This window comes from Delphinapterus leucas, chromosome 13 (assembly GCF_059928025.1).
Source record: "Delphinapterus leucas isolate spDelLeu-1000000601 "Yukka" chromosome 13, BTC_Dleu_Yukka2, whole genome shotgun sequence".
Taxonomy (NCBI): Eukaryota; Metazoa; Chordata; class Mammalia; order Artiodactyla; family Monodontidae; genus Delphinapterus; species Delphinapterus leucas.
Window position 1 is genome coordinate 63,280,549 of NC_143141.1, and position 18,377 is coordinate 63,298,925.

The 18,377-nt window shown below is 36.0% G+C and overlaps 1 protein-coding gene across 5 annotated transcripts in view; it reads left to right on the plus strand.

The window, feature by feature from the left end:
* SOS1 (SOS Ras/Rac guanine nucleotide exchange factor 1) overlaps positions 1-18,047 on the plus strand; it is a 147,066-nt gene extending 129,019 nt beyond the window's left edge. For 4 of the 5 annotated variants that reach the window (XM_022574017.3, XM_089923258.1, XM_089923260.1 and 1 more), the window contains 6 exons: positions 6,920-7,092; positions 7,301-7,417; positions 8,462-8,726; positions 14,070-14,114; positions 15,836-15,954; positions 16,884-18,047. In XM_022574017.3, the coding sequence (XP_022429725.1) occupies positions 6,920-7,092; positions 7,301-7,417; positions 8,462-8,726; positions 14,070-14,114; positions 15,836-15,954; positions 16,884-17,375 (1,211 nt within the window). In that variant the 3' untranslated portion in view covers positions 17,376-18,047. The remainder of the gene's footprint in view (positions 1-6,919; positions 7,093-7,300; positions 7,418-8,461; positions 8,727-14,069; positions 14,115-15,835; positions 15,955-16,883) is intronic. The other variant, XM_022574019.3, reaches the window with a different exon arrangement.
* The last annotated feature ends 330 nt before the right edge of the window (positions 18,048-18,377 follow it).

Below are 18,377 nucleotides of genomic sequence, written 5' to 3' on the forward strand. Positions count from 1 at the left end.
TATCATATGAAATATTCAAATTTGTTTCTCCACCAGATTGTTTATATGTTGACCCATGTTTATTGAATAAGTCTTCTTCATCCCCATTTATATATGGTACCTCCTTCTTTAAAAGTATTGTTTCCCATTAACTTCATTTTATTTTATTTTATTTTAATTTTATTGGAGTACAGTTGATTTACAATGTTATATTAGTTACAGGTGTACAGCAAAGTGATTCAGTTATACCTATACATATATTAATTCTTTTTTAGATTCTTTTCTCATATAGGTTATCACAGAATATTGAGTAGAGTTCCCTATGCTATACAGTAGGTCCTTATTGATTATCTGTCATATATAGTAGTGTGTGTGTGTTTATCTCAAGCTTCTGATTTATCCCTCCCCCCAACATTTCCCCTTTGGTAACCATAAGTTTGTTTGCGATTTCTGTAAATCTGTTTCTGTTTTGTAAATAAGTTCATTTGTATCTTTTTTTAAATTAGATTCCACATGTGAGTGATATCATATATTTGTCTTTCTCTGTCTAACTTCACTTAGTATGATAATCTCTAGGTTCATCCCATTAACTTCTTATGCTAGTGCCCCAGTCTTAATGATTGGCACTTTATAATCAGTGATTCTCAACCAGGGCAATTTTTGTCCCCCAAGGAACATTCAGCAATGTCTAGAGGCATTTTTTGTTGTTCGAGTTGGGGAGTGCTAGAGGCCTCTAGTCAGTAGGGGACAGGAATATTGCTAACAGCCTGCAGTGCACAGGACAGCCCGCACAACAAAGAAATACCCAGTTTAAGAGGTCAGTAGTGCCAAGGGTAAGAAATCCTGCTTTAGGGACTTCCCTGGCGGTCTAGTGGTTAGGACTCGGCACTTTCACGGCCGTGGGCCGGGGTTCGATCCCTGGTCGGGGAGCTAAGATCTCACAAGCCACATAGCTCAGCCACAAAAAAGAAAGAAAGAAAGAGAGAGAGAGAGAGAGAAATCCTGCTTTATATTTATAATATTTTCATGTATAATAAGATTGGTTTGTTGATGTTTCTTCAGTATTTTCTTTGCCAATTTTGTCTCTTTATTTTTCCAAATGAACTGGGGAGGGGGAGTGATTCCCCAAAATACAGTTGGAATGATCTATCAATTAATTTGGAAAGAACATTTATGATAATTAGCTTTTTCCTAGGTATTTTTGATCGTGAATGGTATTCATTTTTTAATAGTCAATTTCCCTTAATTCCAAGAATTATTAATTTCCTGGGATTTTCTAGATATTTAATCATGTCTACCGATAACAATAGTGTCTCTTCTTTTGATTTTATTTCTGTGTTAGGCCTTACAGCATTAGTCACAACTTCCCAAACAAAGGTTAAACAGTGGGCTTCCCTGGTGGCGCAGTGGTTGCGAGTCCGCCTGCCGATGCAGGGGACAACGGGTTCGTGCCCCAGTCTGGGAAGATCCCACATGCCACGGAGCGGCTGGGCCCGTGAGCCATGGCCGCTGAACCTGTGTGTCCGGAGCGTGTGCTCCGCAACGGGAGAGGCCACAACAGTGAGAGGCCCGCGTACCGCAAAAAAAAAAAAAAAAAAAAAAAAAAAAAGGTTAAACAGTAATAAAAAGAAGAAGTTCTGTTTTCATCTCTGTTTCAGCAGGGATAGGTATAATTTTGCTATTTGCTTGATTCCATGCTATTTATTATGTTAAGACAATTTCTTTGCATAGTTATCTTCTGTGTTTTTGTTGGCAGTATACATTTACCTTTATAGTTTGCTGTCTTAGAGCAAAATGATTTTTCTTATTTAGCAAATTAAAATTATAGGTTTGCTAATATTGAACCTTTCTGTTAACCGACATTAAGTCTTTTATATTCATGGTGGATTAGTCTTTTAAATATACAAATGAATTCTATTCATTATCATTTTATTCAGGATTTTTGCATCCATCTTTATAAGTGAGATTGGTTTGTGGTTTTTCTTCTTGTCCTATATTTATCAGCTTTTGTTATTATGGTTATATTTACCTTGTAACATGAGTTAAGCAGCTTTCCATCTTATTCTATTCCAGAATATCATGAAATGATCTAGCCTTTAAACTTTGAAATATTCCAACAGAAAAACCATCTGGGCCTAGAATCTTTTGTAGTATGTAATTCTATAATAACATTTTCATTTCTTCCTTAATTTTTTTTCTATTTCAGTTTTGTTTGCTACACAGTTGTCTCATTTCAGTATTCTAAAAGTACTAGCATTCACTCTATAAAAATGCTACTTTTAAAATTGCTCTTATTTGCAATATGTTTTTCTGTTTCTATTTTTACTTGTTTGTTTTACTGTGTTTTTCTTCCAAACAATAAAAGTTGAAACAGTTATTCTCTCTGATTTTATAGTTTTTATGTCATGTATTACTTTTTATCATTGTTAATTTATTCCGTTTTCTGAGGATTTTTTCCCCCTAAATTCTTGATAAAACTGTTGAGTTCATTTCTCTTTCTGATAAAACATTGAAGTCTATGCATTTACTTTTAAGTGTAGTAACTATGGTGCCAGTTCATACAAGGGAGCCTGGGAAGGACCTCAGTCTGATGTTCATTTCATTCAACCTGTCAACAAATATTTCTTGAGTACCACTAAGTATCAGGGGCTATGTCAGGTGCTTAGAAAAAAGCGAAATATCTTAGTCACTCAGTACACTCACTGAACTTATAGTCATGCTACTCATGATATCCTATGGCCCCTGTTACACAGAGGTGAAATGAAACCACAGGGCCTGTTCACTGGACTCATGTTTGGCCCCTGCTACTCCATTATATCACCTGATTGGTGGACATTTATTCATACAAACAAACTGTATTCTCTTTCAGATCTCTATGAACTAACGTAATTGATTTTTGTTAACATGTTGTTAAGAGAAAAAAGGAAATTTCAGACCTGTATTTAGAGTAGTATTCCATTGTGTTTTAAAGTGAGCCATATGATTTAGTGAGTGATTGCAAACATGTAGGTGGTTTAATAGGTGCAGACAGCCTGCCTGCCAGCCTTCCTACCCATTTCTGCATATCTTCCTGATTATTAAGTCTCTGGTCTGTTCTGCTGCTCTAGGAGATTTTTGCTATTTCCAAGCTAAAGGTTAGCCAGGTAGCCTTTCATGGTTCTGACCCAGTAGGTAGGTATTATTGCTGCTGCTTAGTTCCATTTCATCTATATGGTCAATTGTAGAAACTTCTTCTAGATTCTTATCCTTAATTCTGGATACTGGATTTTTTTCCCATCTATAGGAGGCTCAGGGGTAGTATCTGACACTTCTACTTTCTCTATCATCTTAGCAGAATTCTTACTCAGATTTTTTTGCTGGCACTGCACTATTTACAGAATAATAAAAGTCAGAAAATTTCTCCTTCCAAGGCTATGCCGGGCTACTGGTCTATTTCCCAATTTTTCTCCATACACTACAAGGTTCTACTCATAGGTAGAATGAATATGTATAGGCAAACTAACATTTCCTCTCAGGTAAAAGGATGTAGATTTCTACCTCAACCAAGTCTCACCTCTCTGCACAAAACTCCAAGCCTGTAACATCAGCTTTGCTCTTTTCCTTTCACACTGCTCTAATTTTGTGTTCTCCTTCTGTTTCTTGTCAGTTTGTTCCATCTCCACTCTTGCTCTCCTGCCATTTTAGAATTGACTGTATGTCTCTTGTATCCCGGTCTAGTCTGCAAATGCTTTCTTTTCTATTCTGAAATAGTGTGCTGCTTTTATTCATTCAGAAATATCTGTCGAATGCCTGTATGTGTCAGGCCCAGGGCTAGGTGTTGAGAATAGAGAGACAAGTAAAACATAGTGTTATCCTCAATAAGCTCCCTTGAAAGAGCAGAAAAATATAGTGCTATGTAGTAAATATAACACTGTATTGTAGAAACGTGTAAATCAAAGTATGAACAGAGTGCTCTGTGAACCCTGAGCAGCCACTTTTCCCGAAAAGCTTGGGAAGGGTGTCAGCAAAGAGGTGAAACCTCATCCCTCTTCATCATTTGTCATAATGCTCTGCTTTTCCTCTCCCTAGAACAGCTGTCCCTAGAGCAGGGTATGTAAAATGACCTTTTTTAAAAAAATTAAACTTTAACAGTTTATAATATTCACATCTATGTACATATTTGCACTACATTTTTTATTATACATATACACAGAGAGAGAGAGAGAGTGCATGCTTAAACATTTTTTTACTAATGTAGTTTATGATCAACAAAGTTTGAACAGCACCTCTTTAATTATTTGTTCTCCTTTTAACTAGCCGTTAATTTGTCATAAAATAATCCCAGATTCTATCCTGAGCTCTCCCAAAATGCTACTTGTAAGCATTTTCACAACTTCTTTCAAGTATACTTTTAACACCTACAATATCCCACAATTTATTATCCCCATGTTCCCCAGGTCAGTCATTACACCACCACCCAGTCAGTCCCTCAGGCACAAAGGTGAGAGTCTTCCTTCCCGCTGTGCCTACCCTCTGCCCAAACCACTTAATCAGTTCTTGTGGCATTTACCTCTTAGATATTTATGCACTCCACTCTATGCCTGTGGGCCCTAAGGTAGCCCTCATCATCTCACCAAGATGACTTTTACTCTGTTAACTGAGCTTCCTGCTTCTAGTCTTAACTCCTTCTAACCCATCTAGCGTCACAGTACAACCAGAATAATCATTCTAGAATGTAAAGATGCTGATAGTCTCCTAATTACCTACTGGATACAAGCTAAGCTCTTTTAAAAAGGCTCTTTGTGACCCTGTACGGGTGCTACTACCCACAAACTCTTCATAGTTGGGCCATCAATTTGTGGCCAATATGGAAGGTTAATTTTGGCTCCCATTGAATATGTGTACTGTCACGGACGTTTGTCAGACTGAACATTGAACTAAGTGGGTCATGCAACTTAGTGTAGAGGAGAATATAACCGACTGCAAGTAAAAAAGCCAGTGACAGGCAGATGTGGAAAATAAAAGAGCCTGTGCTTACTAGAACACATGGTCAATTTGTCTTATGAATATATAATCAAGAGTAGCCTAGGTGCTGAGAAATAGCCAAGTAATTAATACACTGAATAACTGGATGCTTTCTAGAACCAAACAGGCATTGATGTCTATCATGTTTCATTATTGCTAACTGTTCACTATTGATTTTGAGTTATTTAATCTTGCCAAGAACGTAGCCAAATATTCTCGTCTCTAAAAGTTTGCGTCGGGAATTCCCTGGCGGTCCAGTGGTTGGGACTTGGCACTCTCACCGCCGAGGGCCTGGGTTTGATCCCTGGTCGGGGAACTGAAATCCCACAAACAGTGCAGTGCAGCCAAAAAAAACCAAACGTTTGCCTCTACCACAAAACCATTTAGAACCACTAATCTGTGATTAGAACTGAAGTGCCTGTTGCTTTGTTCATCCCTCTCCTCATCCAGTGACTAACCTGCAGTGATGGAGAAGGGATTAGAACTACTGATTCCTTGCCTCTGCCTATCCTCATTTCCTGCCACTCTTCCTCCACCCCACAGACCAAACCCCTAAAGGCTAGCCATTTCTGAGTATGCCTCCAAGCTTCACAAAAACCAGTGCCTTCAAACACGTGGCTGCTTTGCTTAGAATGCCCCTCTATCTTATTCTGCTTATTAAACTTCTATTCATTTTTTGAGACTTACTTTAAGCATATTTTAATCTGTGATGCTTCTGCTACTCCCAACAGCTCAAGGCAGAGTTAGGCACATCGTGTTTGTGCTCTCATAGCATCTTATGCATTAGTACTAATTAATATAGCACTTACCAAATGGTACTGTAGTAGCCCACATTCAACACTCTGAACTCCTTGAAGTCAGGAACTGTGTGTCTTGTTCATCTTTGTATCTGCAGTTCCTAATGCAGTGCTTGGCGTACAGCAGAGACTCAGCAAATGTGTACTGAGCAAATGAACTCAGATATTCACACTTTTTTTTTCCCCAAAGCATCATAGTCAGTACTTAAGAGGAAAAGGCAGAAATAGGATAGGGCAAGAATAGCAACAACAGTATCAACAATCCCAACCACAGCTAATTAAGCATCTACTTTTGTCAGGCCCCATTCTAAGCCTGTACATAAATTTACTCATTTATTTCTCACAGCAACCCTGCTGTCCTCATTTTAGAGATGAGCAAACCAAGGATAAGCAACTTGCACAAGATCACAAGAGGAGAAGGCCTCAGAGCTGGCTCCAGAACCTTTATGCTAGAACAGAAAGGAACTAAAATGCCTGCTATTTTGTTCATTCTCCTCCTCATCCAGTGCACAAACTGCAGTGGTGGGGAAACAGGAGCTCCCTTACCAGGCTGACATAATTCTAGAAGTACTGAAGACCAGAATATACATAAATCACATGCGGTCCTGTGTTTGATAGGCTTGCACATCCGCCCACATTTTCACGAGTCAGCCTATCCAAACAGTACTACCTCTGAATTACAAAGCCTAACGACCTCTTGGGGGCCTCAGGAGCTGAGTAAGCAGAAAATATGATCCTCTAAATTTGACGTTTTCCTGTTTTGCCAAAAATATGTGTTAATAGTGATGGGTTATTCTTAAAGTTCCTTTAACAAAACCATGACTTAATGTTAAATAACATATGGGTGTGGGGGGTGGGAAATTGGTTATTGCTCCTGAAAATCTATTAATTTTGTTAAACTTGGTCTCCCTTTTTCCTGGGTATTCATAGAACTTAAGCCACAGAAGAATTTGATACTTATAAAAATCTTTCTTTGATATTTACTTAGCTTGTTGTTTTTCATAGAATGGAAATTTGTGCCTTAATTCTTTGGTTATGACGGTTGAGATGGTACAGTGTAATATACCTATAATTACTGAGAAAGAAAAAAACTAGCCTTTTCCATTTTTATCCTTGAAATAATTTATTATCTCTTCTAGGAATTTATCTAACTAATATCTTGAAAACAGAAGAAGGCAACCCTGAGGTCCTAAAAAGGCATGGAAAAGAGCTTATAAACTTTAGCAAAAGGAGGAAAGTAGCAGAAATAACAGGCGAGATCCAGCAGTACCAAAATCAGCCTTATTGTTTACGAGTAGAATCAGATATCAAAGTAAGTTGAATTATTTGAGGACACATATTTCTGATTAAGTTTATAACCACCTGATAAGAGGCAGGTTTATTGCGGAGAAAAAGGAAAATAAAACTTAAATAATTCCAATTTTCTTACGTTAAATGTTTTCTTAAATTATTTTCATGAACTTTAAACTGAATTTAAATTATTTAATATTAATAATTGTTTTTCTTGGCATCTATTTTAGAGGTTCTTTGAAAACTTGAATCCAATGGGAAATAGTATGGAAAAAGAATTTACAGATTATCTTTTCAACAAATCCCTAGAAATAGAACCACGAAACCCTAAGCCTCTCCCAAGATTTGTAAGCATTCATACATTTATATTTCTTTTACATTTATATATTTTTTACAGTTGTCATCTATATCTGGTGGTTTATAGTTTTCTATAAAGGCATTTAGAGATGACGTGCACATGTAATGGATAAAAATAGTGAATAAATGCTTAATAAATATGCTCAGGATTATTCCACTTAGTTCCAGGTAAATGGGCACTAATATTAATGTGAATAAATCCTAATATGATAGATGAAGAAGTTGGGCAAATATGGCCAACTTAACAAAAAATGTTATTCGGTATTTATGTTAAGGGCAGGAAATCTGATAATTTATACTAATTCACTTTTAATAAATATATGTACTTATATAAGTACTTTTTATGAGAACTTTTAACCTTGAATCATTAGCCATAAAAATAACAGGCTTGGCTAAAGATACTTTTTTGGGGGTGAAATAAAGTTTCCATTCTTTCTTATTACTAGTAACTGCCTGGCCAAGTTTATGTACAGTATCATCATCTCACTGTTCTGAATATAATCTCTCTTATTCATAAGAAAGTCAAGAATCAAGAAGTAAACATAAATGGCTTCTAAGTAACCAAGATAAATCTCATAATGTCTGTGAACCAAAGCTTATGAAATTACATCACAAGAAAATTTCTCAAGGCCTAAAACAGTTTTTTAAAAGATGGATTAAAAACAGCAAATTGGAAATAGCTATATAGTCTGCTCCAATGAGACACACTGATATCATTGCGAAATGATCACTCTGTAAGAAAAAAAATGCCATAAAACTAACATAAACAGATGAAAACTCAAGCAGTTTAATGCATTTGTAAATAGCTCAAATGATCCTGATGGCATCCCTAATAATTTAGATAGCCAAGGCTTTATGGAAATGGGGTGTTAACTCTTCAACTTGGACACTTTGATTTGAATCATTATGTCACTTCTTTATTAGTGCTTTGTGGTTTTCCTAGATACTAATCGAATTTTACCAAGCATTTATAGAAGAACCTTCTTTTCCATTATGGTGTTGTAAGTGTTGTGTTTCTTTTGATATGTCTACAGCCAAAAAAATATAGCTATCCCCTAAAATCTCCTGGTGTTCGTCCATCAAACCCAAGACCAGGTACTATGAGACATCCCACACCTCTGCAGCAAGAGCCAAGGAAAATTAGTTATAGTAGGATCCCTGAAAGTGAAACAGAAAGTACAGCATCTGCACCAAATTCTCCAAGAACACCGTTAACACCTCCTCCTGCTTCTGGTGCTTCTAGTACCACAGATGTTTGCAGCGTATTTGATTCTGATCATTCAAGCCCTTTTCACTCAAGTAGGTGCTCAAGTTTTAAGTGCTTTAAGTAATTGTTAGTGTTATATGTGCTAGAGGTAAAAAGGAATCTGTATATATATATTTTTTGTAAATTTGTAGGTAAATCAAATACCATTTCAAAAGCTATTATTATAGAAATATAAAATAAATTCTAAACTCCAGCAGTTTATCTGTTAGAACAACCCTCTTTAAATGTATTATACTTTACAGATAGGCCTGATGATGAAATTGGTAATTGAAAGCTCATTCGAGCATTTGTTTTCAATTGGTGAATTTAAAATGCATCTCTAACTTCTGGAGGAAACAAAGATAACTCCTAAAATCTGCATGGAATGTCAATCTGATTGCTGCCTCCAAAATTATATTTGAATACTGCTCAGTACCTGGTTCCTTTCCAACCAAACTCTGTAGTTTCTAATTTTGCAATGTATCAAAATCAAACTCCTACTTAACCCTTTTTCAGTCTACACCATCCAGCAGGTGGTATATAGCACCGGCTAATACACTCCTATGCTTTCAAGCCCAGCCATACAAATCTCACCGCCTGCATACTGTTGCTCATCCCTTTCCTAGTTTTAAATCAGTGCTGTCCAATAGAAATATAATGTGAACCACATGTGTAACTTTAAATGATCTTTAGCCACGTTTTAAAAAAGCAAAAAGAATTAGGTGAAATTAATTTTAGTAATATATTTTATTTAACCCAGCATATGCAGAATGTTGTCATTTCAATATGAAATCAGTATAAAAATTTACTGAGAGACTTTACAATCTCTTTTTTGGTTCTAAATCTTCAAAATGCAGTATACGTTTTACACTTATAGCACATCTCAATTTGGACTAGCCACATTCAAATGCTTAATAACCACATGTGGCTAATGGGTGCCAAACTGTACAGCCCAGCCCTAGCCCTTTGAAGAGGCTACCTTTTATATCTAGAGCACCATGCTTCCATTAATTTTTTAATCAATTTCATGTGGAGCTTTAAATCTCTACTAAGAACCCACAACCTTTTTTCATTTGCTCATTATCAAATCAGAGTTTGAATTCAGTCGGCTTTAACCCTCTCACAACCATTTCCACATGCTCTTCCCATTGGCTGTCCTAGCTCAGTGTACAGTTCAAGTTCTGCCCTAATATTTGATGTTATAGAATCCAATAGTGAGAGGCAGCATGACATTATTATTCGGGAGGAGGTTGAGAAGCACTGACGTAGGAGTTAGGAATCCTAGTTTGTCATCCCAGTCTGCTAGTGAGCTTTCTGATTTTCGATAAAATACTTTTTCTGTGCCTTCTGGGGATTAAACTAGATTTTTAAGATTTCTTCCAACTCAGAGAATCTAACTTAAAAAAAATTATTTTTTGGAGGTATATTATTTTGAGATTTGGTCCAGAATCCCGTTTATTTATTCCCGCGTTGTATATATATTTGTAGTTACCCAGCAGTTTGTCTTATCATTTTATCACCTAAAGTGTATTTGTTTTAAGAATTGCCACACCTTGGCCTTGTTTGGCTACTGAGGATTATGAAGTCATGTTATGCACACAGTAGGCTATCAGATATTTTTTATAAGTTCAAATAAACACCAGGTTAAAAAAAATTCCCATTTATTTTCCCCAATTCGCCAACCTCCTAAATTAAGTAATAAAGTAAAAGCAGCACTTTTCACAGTATACCTGACTTAAAATCCTTGTTTATTATGACCCATTTAACTGTTTGAAGGGTGTTTTTCCAAGAGCAGTTGGCTGTGATCTATATTATAAAGATTCCCATGAGTGAATTATTGAAATCACATGAAGGCCATCAATTGCAAATTCTGTTTCTCTTAGTTTAAGTAGCTAAAAATGGAAGATGTAGAAAAACAGGAGATAAGTCTACTACATTCCCTACTAGTGCTAAATCTTTAAATTATTAGTCAAACAGGGAAAAGGGAATCATTTTGGAATGCAGCGCTCTGGATCAGTGCTTTGTCATATGTGACAGTGGAAGAATATTAACTAAAAATAGCTAGACAAGTGGAGAAACCTTAGGCTTTGTAATCTTAGCCTTGAAGATTTTTTCCGTTTCTCTTCCTTTGTGAAAAAGCAAGCCCCTATTACTACTCCCTCTGTTCTTAGTAAAAATTGAAAATAACTGATTTTGAAATTAAGTAAGCCAGTATAATATAAAACCATCTGTATGCTCAGTTAGTCCCTTACTTAAAGTTCTTTAGTGGTCTATGTATATTAAAGGTCCTCATCTGCTTTTGACCCCACTCTGCTTAACAGATCTGCTAGTGTTATGGGGTGGGGGGGGGCGGGGTAGATCACCAGCACGTCCAGCCTGGTACTCACTGTGTTGCCACTAGAGTGAATACCTACTTCCTTGCTTCCCTCAGGGCCTGGCAGGAAAGAGCTGCTGTACCTACATTCTTAAGTCATCTGAACATATTCCACTCCATACAATGAGGCAAAAAGTTCCATTGCTTACGTTTTTTAAAAGGCAGAGTTTGACTAGAATTTTTGATCAGTTATAATAGTTCTTTTTTTGCTTCTTATAGTTTTTTTTCCAAAAATAACTTACTTTAAAAACAAAGATTAATTTTTTCAGCCAGTATCTGTTGCATATCTCATTTCTTGCTAAGCAGTGACACACCTTCTCTGTTAGGGCTTGCAATCTTACTGAGATGTTTAAAAAAATAATCATAGTACAAAGAATCACAGTTACATGCTTAACCATTGTTAAGTGCTTGATTCTGTTTGTACCATGATTTTTTTCATCTCTCAGTAAGATAGGCTTCACCAGAGAAGATGTATAAGTGCTAATTTATTAGCAAAATGCTAAATGAGTGGCAAAGACATTAATGCTGTAGAAGTTTACACAAAGATGACCACAGAGTAGGCAAGAATGGTCACGGAAAGCTTTGTGGTGAAGACAGAGAGGGAAGGAAACTGGCCACCTACCTACTGCTGCTACATACATCCTCACGTTCAGAACCCTGCTCCACACCTTACCCTGACCAGGTCCACCTCTGAGGTGATGATGACAGTGGCCGGGAAAAGGGGAGAGACCACCCAGCTTTGCATCTCTGACTATAGCATGGAGGGAGGAGGATGAAGTGCTCTTGGTACCTTCCTGTTTGAAGGTTGCCTGGTCATAAAAGGAAGCCATAGGTCTGGCCTGGTCTGTGGGCTGCAGATGAGCTTTAGCCCCATCCCTTAGTAGGGAAAGCTTTAACAAGAAAAAATGTATTCCAAGCATTTGAAGCTGGAATGCAAGGCTTTTCTTCATAGAAGATTATTATAAGTGATTAGTTTCTGATTTCATACACTTGCATTTAACAGGCTATTGTGAGTTTAAGAAGTTATTCATGATTTATATAATTTTTTTCTATAGGAAAATGCTTATTCCTATTCCAAGAATGACTCAATTATAAATTGGAGATTATCTTTAACAGTGGTTTCAACCCTGGTTGGACATTACAGTCCCCTGGGGAGCTTTAAAAAATACCTATATGTCCAGCCCACACTTGAGTTACACTGGCATTGGCACGTGGGCATCAGTATTTTTTAAAAGCTCCCTAGCAGGGTCTAATGTGCAGCCACGATGGAGAACCACTGATCTTTTGTCTGGGGTTTGTATTTAACAAATTGATACTACTTTTTGATTAATTGGTTTTCACTCCTAAGTCATTATCAATAAATTTGTTCAGTACCTAGCTGACAAGAATTCCTAGTATATATTTCTTGATATATATACTGTTTAATTCTGAGAGTTTTTAAATAGCATTTTCCAGGCAGTAAGACCAAGCAATTAGTTTGAAGTGACAAATCAGAAAAGTGCCCCAAGTTTACACATGAATCTAAGCCTGTGCTATATATAAATATGATCAAAGCCAAGTCTGCATCTGCGTGCACAAGTGTGTATGCATAGGTGTAATCATTCTTTCTAAAAGCCGGCAGTTGGTAACTGTCATGAGCTTTGTCTTTTGATTTTATTCCTGTATTGTACTAAGTATACGACCATGTTCTTGAGGCTTATCTCCAGAAGGCATATTTATTTCCTTTCCAAGAAAACTGGAAAATACATAAGTAGTAAACACTAAAGCAGATTACCCCCTTTAACCCCTATTATGTTAGTGAAGAGAATCTGATTTTTAGTAAACAGAATCTTTGACACAGTAGCAGAATTATTTAATATCAAAGTGTAAAAATGAATTTTAATCTTTTGAGAGCTAACTTATTAGAATTAGCTGGATTGCTACCCTTAGTAACCAGAGCCTCCAAATAAATATCAGTACATATGGAAAGGAGGTAATAGGATAGATTATTTGAAATTGGAGCTGTCTGGGAAATAAGAACACTGTATCTGTATAAGCAATCAAATTAATAATTCCGCCCACTGAACCTAGGACGTTAAATTATCCTCATTCTGAGCAAAGAAGCTAGAAAAACAACAGCCCTAATTATTTGAGTTATTGCCTATTGTGCAAAAATGAGAGAAACCTGAAGTTTTAAAAATCAGCTCAGTCTAGTGCTATAGGTATTGCTTTAGTCTCTTGGATATTATCTGTTCAATATGTTGGTAATATGAGGCAGTGTAACCTAAACACCTATATCGATTTAGAAGCAGTATAGATCTTCTAGCCTTTGTCTCAGTTTTTCTACTTTAATGCTCTTGGGGCTAGTGTTGTTGAAATTAGACATTCAAAAATTATCAGAGTTTCCTATATAAAATCTGTCTAAGCACCAAAACTGTTTAATGATTTTTTTTAAGTGTTTAAAAATATAGAAGGAAAAAAAGCTATATCACTTTGAAGCTTGTTTGTAATATCCAAAGCTGTGGTTATTTTGTGATGAACATATGCCCCAAGAACATTTCCAAAACTTTATAATAATTATAGTAGTAAGAAATTTCCTTTTATGTTTTAATATTTGTAACATAAATTTATTATTTACTACTTACTTTCACAAGTTTGGTTTTTCAAAATAATCCTTAGTAAATGACATATTTCTGTAGGTCCAGCTGAATTCTTTGCTCACATTGGGTTTATACATTTTTTGAAAGTCTTCCTCTAATATACAGGATATTGTATATAGTTTTCTCATGAATGCTTTTCATTTAATTATTATGGCATCAAGTAGTGAATCTAAAAGGAATCTGGAAAATTCCCAATATTAATGCAGTTTAGTTCTTTATCTTTCTCAAAAGTAAGTAGTAATGAGCTTTTGCTAAACTGTTCTACCATTCTTTAAAACTAGAATGACAAAAATAACATTTCTATCATAAATAAATTTTTACAGATGAGTTTGAATATATCAGTGAAAGAAAAAATATATACTTTTTCTTGTTTCCTTTCACAGGCAGCGATACCGTCTTTATCCAAGTTACACTGCCCCATGGCCCAAGTTAGTATATTTGGTTTAAGACTCATAATTTTCGCTTTGGCTTTAAAGATTAAACCAAATGTAACCTTTCCTGCTAAAACTCGTCTTGGGTCTGGCAGTATTGGTACCTTGCTTTGCAGCATCTTAGAAGTGAGGCCTTCACTTGTGCTATCTTTTGACCATAAATGATTTGCTTAAACTTACATATTTTTCATGCTTTTTGTAAAATCTTTTTTTCTCTTTTGAAAGAACATTATTATATGGGTGGCTTCCACATTTAACCACTTCTCATTTCCAACTCTGGAGTTCTAAACATATTTTAATGCTCAACTTTTAAAAAAAAAAGCAAGAGCATGCATGCGCATATGAGAATGTTGGCAGCTACGTGCAGTGTCTAAGTCACTTAGCCTGGGAACAGCACAGATTGTAAGCAAATGACTATTATTTGACTTTAGAACAGCTATCTTATCATTGTACCTATCTGTATTATATAATCTAAATATTCATCACTGATAAGCAAAATAAAGTTCCAATGTAGGTATTTGCTTTTAATTTTAAAGTAAACTAACAATTCACCAAACTGTTTCATAAATTTTAAGCTAATAGATTGTTTTTTGTTGTTCTTCATACAAATGATTTCAGAATGTGTACAATGGAAAATATTCTTAAAGCTAAATTAACTTACATAGTCTCTTAAGAAAAAAGGTAGGTGATCAAAATGTTGTTCATTTAAATAATATCAATACACAAATTACTCTTTTTAAGTTCTATATTGTTATAACATTTAATTGGCAAAATAAAAACTGTCAATGTTTAAAGGAGAAAAAGAACCTGCCAAATATAATTTTGAACGACCATTTAAGTGTTTTTTCATAATCTTTTTCATTGTGCTGATAAACTAGTTAACAAATTACATAAATGTTTTTCAAAGTGTAATTATTTATATGCTTATATTAAGTCCTTGTCATTATAAATGTCTGTAAGATATGTTACAGTTAGAGGCTTTACTTACCTTTTTGGTGCCAGTTTATCAACCTACTCCTAAATCAGGTTCACCAGATTCTAGTGTAATTTCTGTTTTTATTATCAGCACACTGCCTCAGTCATCTTAAATATCTCCATCACAATGAAAATTTTTGGATTAGAGTATGATGAACCTGACTTTGCTTCCCTGCCAAGGAGAACAATATCTAAGCACACTGAGGAGAGACCCCTCCCCGAGGCACTAGATTCTCTCCCTGGCATCCTTTGAGGGGATTGCTGGGAGAGACATTGGAGAGAGAGGTTAAGATCAGAAACTATCCCCAAGGACTATCCAGTGAAGGCAAGAAAATTCTGTACTAATAAAGTCAGAGGAAAAAATGAGCCCATCAAAAAAGCTTAACAGAAATTACCATTCCAAAGGTTTTTAATAGTGCTGTCTCTTCCAGAAATCTGAGACTCAGATCCAAATAAAAAATTCCAGTAATAGATTAACAGTGGGAATGTTATTTTGTTCAAGAAACATAATAACAGAATATCTTAGGCAGCTTTTTTTCTGAAAATTCTGCTAAGAAATTTCTGCATGCTTTTACAGCAGTTTGCTTTAATAAAGGAAATACTATTGGTTGTTGATTTATTGAACTGCTTTTGATACTTCTGTACATTTCTTTTAATAAATATAAGCAGTTTCCAAGTCTTTTCAGGATTGATAGATGAAATAAAATTCCTGTGAACTTTTCAAAAAATTTAACATCCTACAGGATCTGCTTCAGTATCATCTATAAGTTTAACCAAGAGCACTGATGAAGTGCCTGTCCCCCCTCCTGTTCCTCCACGAAGACGACCAGAATCTGCCCCAGCGGAATCTTCGCCATCTAAGGTAAAGTAGAAAACCTTGTTATCTGGAAACTGGAATCATTACAGTTACATTATAATCAATTGCTTGTGTCTGGTTTAGTTCTAACTGAATTAGGTTAATACTCAGAGTATTTGGGCTTAATAGAGTTTAAACAAGGATTAAGTATGGATTTACGATGCAGTAATGTTTATTTCCTTTCTTCTGAAAGCAGTTTTTTGGTAGGTTTTCAAAACCCTTGTAAATCTAAATTATGGGTACTGTCAAGAAAAAAGTTTAACCTTAACCTATAATGTAAGAGTAATGCAGTCTCAAGCAGTTCTTTAAAAGATACGAGAGAAGGAAAGAGGTCTGAAGCTTTATATGAAAGCACATTTTAAATGAAATGGTATCTTAGTGCTAAATATTACCTATCTGAACCCTTAATAGGTGAATGTGGCATGCTTAAATAAGTGGGATTTTCATGAAAATTCTGGGTCAAAAGAGACCTTAAAGGCTCATAATAGCTATTTTTTCTACCTCTTGGAATTTCTTTCTTTGCCAGTTGTTAACATGATTCAGTGTTCTCAGTGTCCAGAGAGCAGAGCACCTGGGCAAGTCAAGACACTCTTTGCAGAATATCATGAAATGTTAATATAGTAAGTTTAAAATTGTAAAGTTGACAGGTAATTTATGTTAAATGGAAATGATCTTATATTAGATTCAATAATAGGTAAGCAGTAGCAAATAACAAAATTTTGAGAAAAATAAAAACTTAACACTGAGGGAAAAATAATTTTAATGAATGAACTGCCGTAACCTCCAATTTTTAAAACATGGCAAAACGACCTGATCCACATCTAGGGTTCTTCCAATAGCATATTTGAAAACCCCAGCTTAATTTTTAATATATTCATGGTGCTACATAAATTAAATTATTAATAAATGTCTTTTTTTTCCCCCGTTTATGTTAGATCATGTCTAAGCATTTGGACAGCCCCCCAGCAATTCCTCCTAGGCAACCCACATCAAAAGCCTATTCACCACGATATTCAGTATCAGACCGGACCTCTATATCAGATCCTCCTGAAAGCCCTCCCTTATTACCTCCACGAGAACCCGTGAGGACACCTGATGTTTTCTCAAGCTCACCACTACATCTCCAACCTCCCCCTTTGGGCAAAAAAAGTGACCATAGTAATGCCTTCTTCCCAAACAGCCCTTCCCCCTTTACACCACCTCCTCCTCAAACACCTTCTCCTCACGGCACAAGAAGGCATCTGCCATCACCACCATTGACACAAGAAGTGGACCTTCATTCCATTGCTGGGCCGCCTGTTCCTCCACGACAAAGCACTTCTCAACATATCCCTAAACTCCCTCCAAAAACTTACAAAAGGGAGCATACACACCCATCCATGCACAGAGATGGACCACCACTGTTGGAGAATGCTCATTCTTCCTGAGTTCCTCTATACCAGGATGTACATTTTCCTGGCCCCAAATCCATTGCTGGCGATGGATGCACTGAACGTGCCAGCACTGAGGAGTTAAAATGAGAACTCCAAACACTAACGACTCTACTTCAAGATGCAGTATAAGACAATGAATTTTAACCTAGATGTAATTATAAAGTGAAAATGGTGTTCGTTTAGAATATGGAAAGACCGATCTAGAGGAAGTGGACAACTGATTGCACCTGAAAATCAAGTAAAGGGAACTTTCTCCAGCCAGTAGGCAGGAGTCCTCTTTTTGTGAAGTGATCTTTATCATTAAAGGGATGAAAAACACAGTCTAGTGTCCAGCAGGCCCACATGATGACAGTTTTTGTAATTCAAAATATTATGCACTTTTTAAAAAGAAATCTTAAACAGGGATCTTCAAATCCTCCTTTGTTTTCCTTTGCTTTTGTTTGTCCTACTTTAGAATATTTTCTTAAAAATCATTCAGAGGACTGTGAGGAAAGGCTGTGGTACCTGACCTTGTTGGAATCAAGGCCCAGCACTGTACTACAGTCCTGTTTACAGATTATTACAGTGAATTGAATGGGTACCAAGGCTTCACCAAAGAGGTACTTTTTTTTTTTTTTTTAAGAATAATTATACCGATTTTAAGAGCATTCCCCTACCCACCCTCCCTACACAAACAAAATGTGGTGGTGTTGCCTTCAAACAAGAGAAGTTTTGTGTCATTAACAATGACAGAAGAACTTTTAAAACAATGTAACTGTCAAGTATATGATTTACATTTAGGAGACTGTTAATCTATGCTAGATTGTCATTTTCCCCCCTTTTCCCACAAAAGTTTGCTGGTAATCCATGTCATGGCTTGTAGCTGTCCCTCTAACCATACTATGGAAATGCAGTCACCCAGTGTGAAAGGAGTACTTGCTGGGCATCGCTGACACCGTTCATGTTTTACTAATAGTTGAGTGATCAGCATATCTAGAATTACCTTGCATTGCCTAA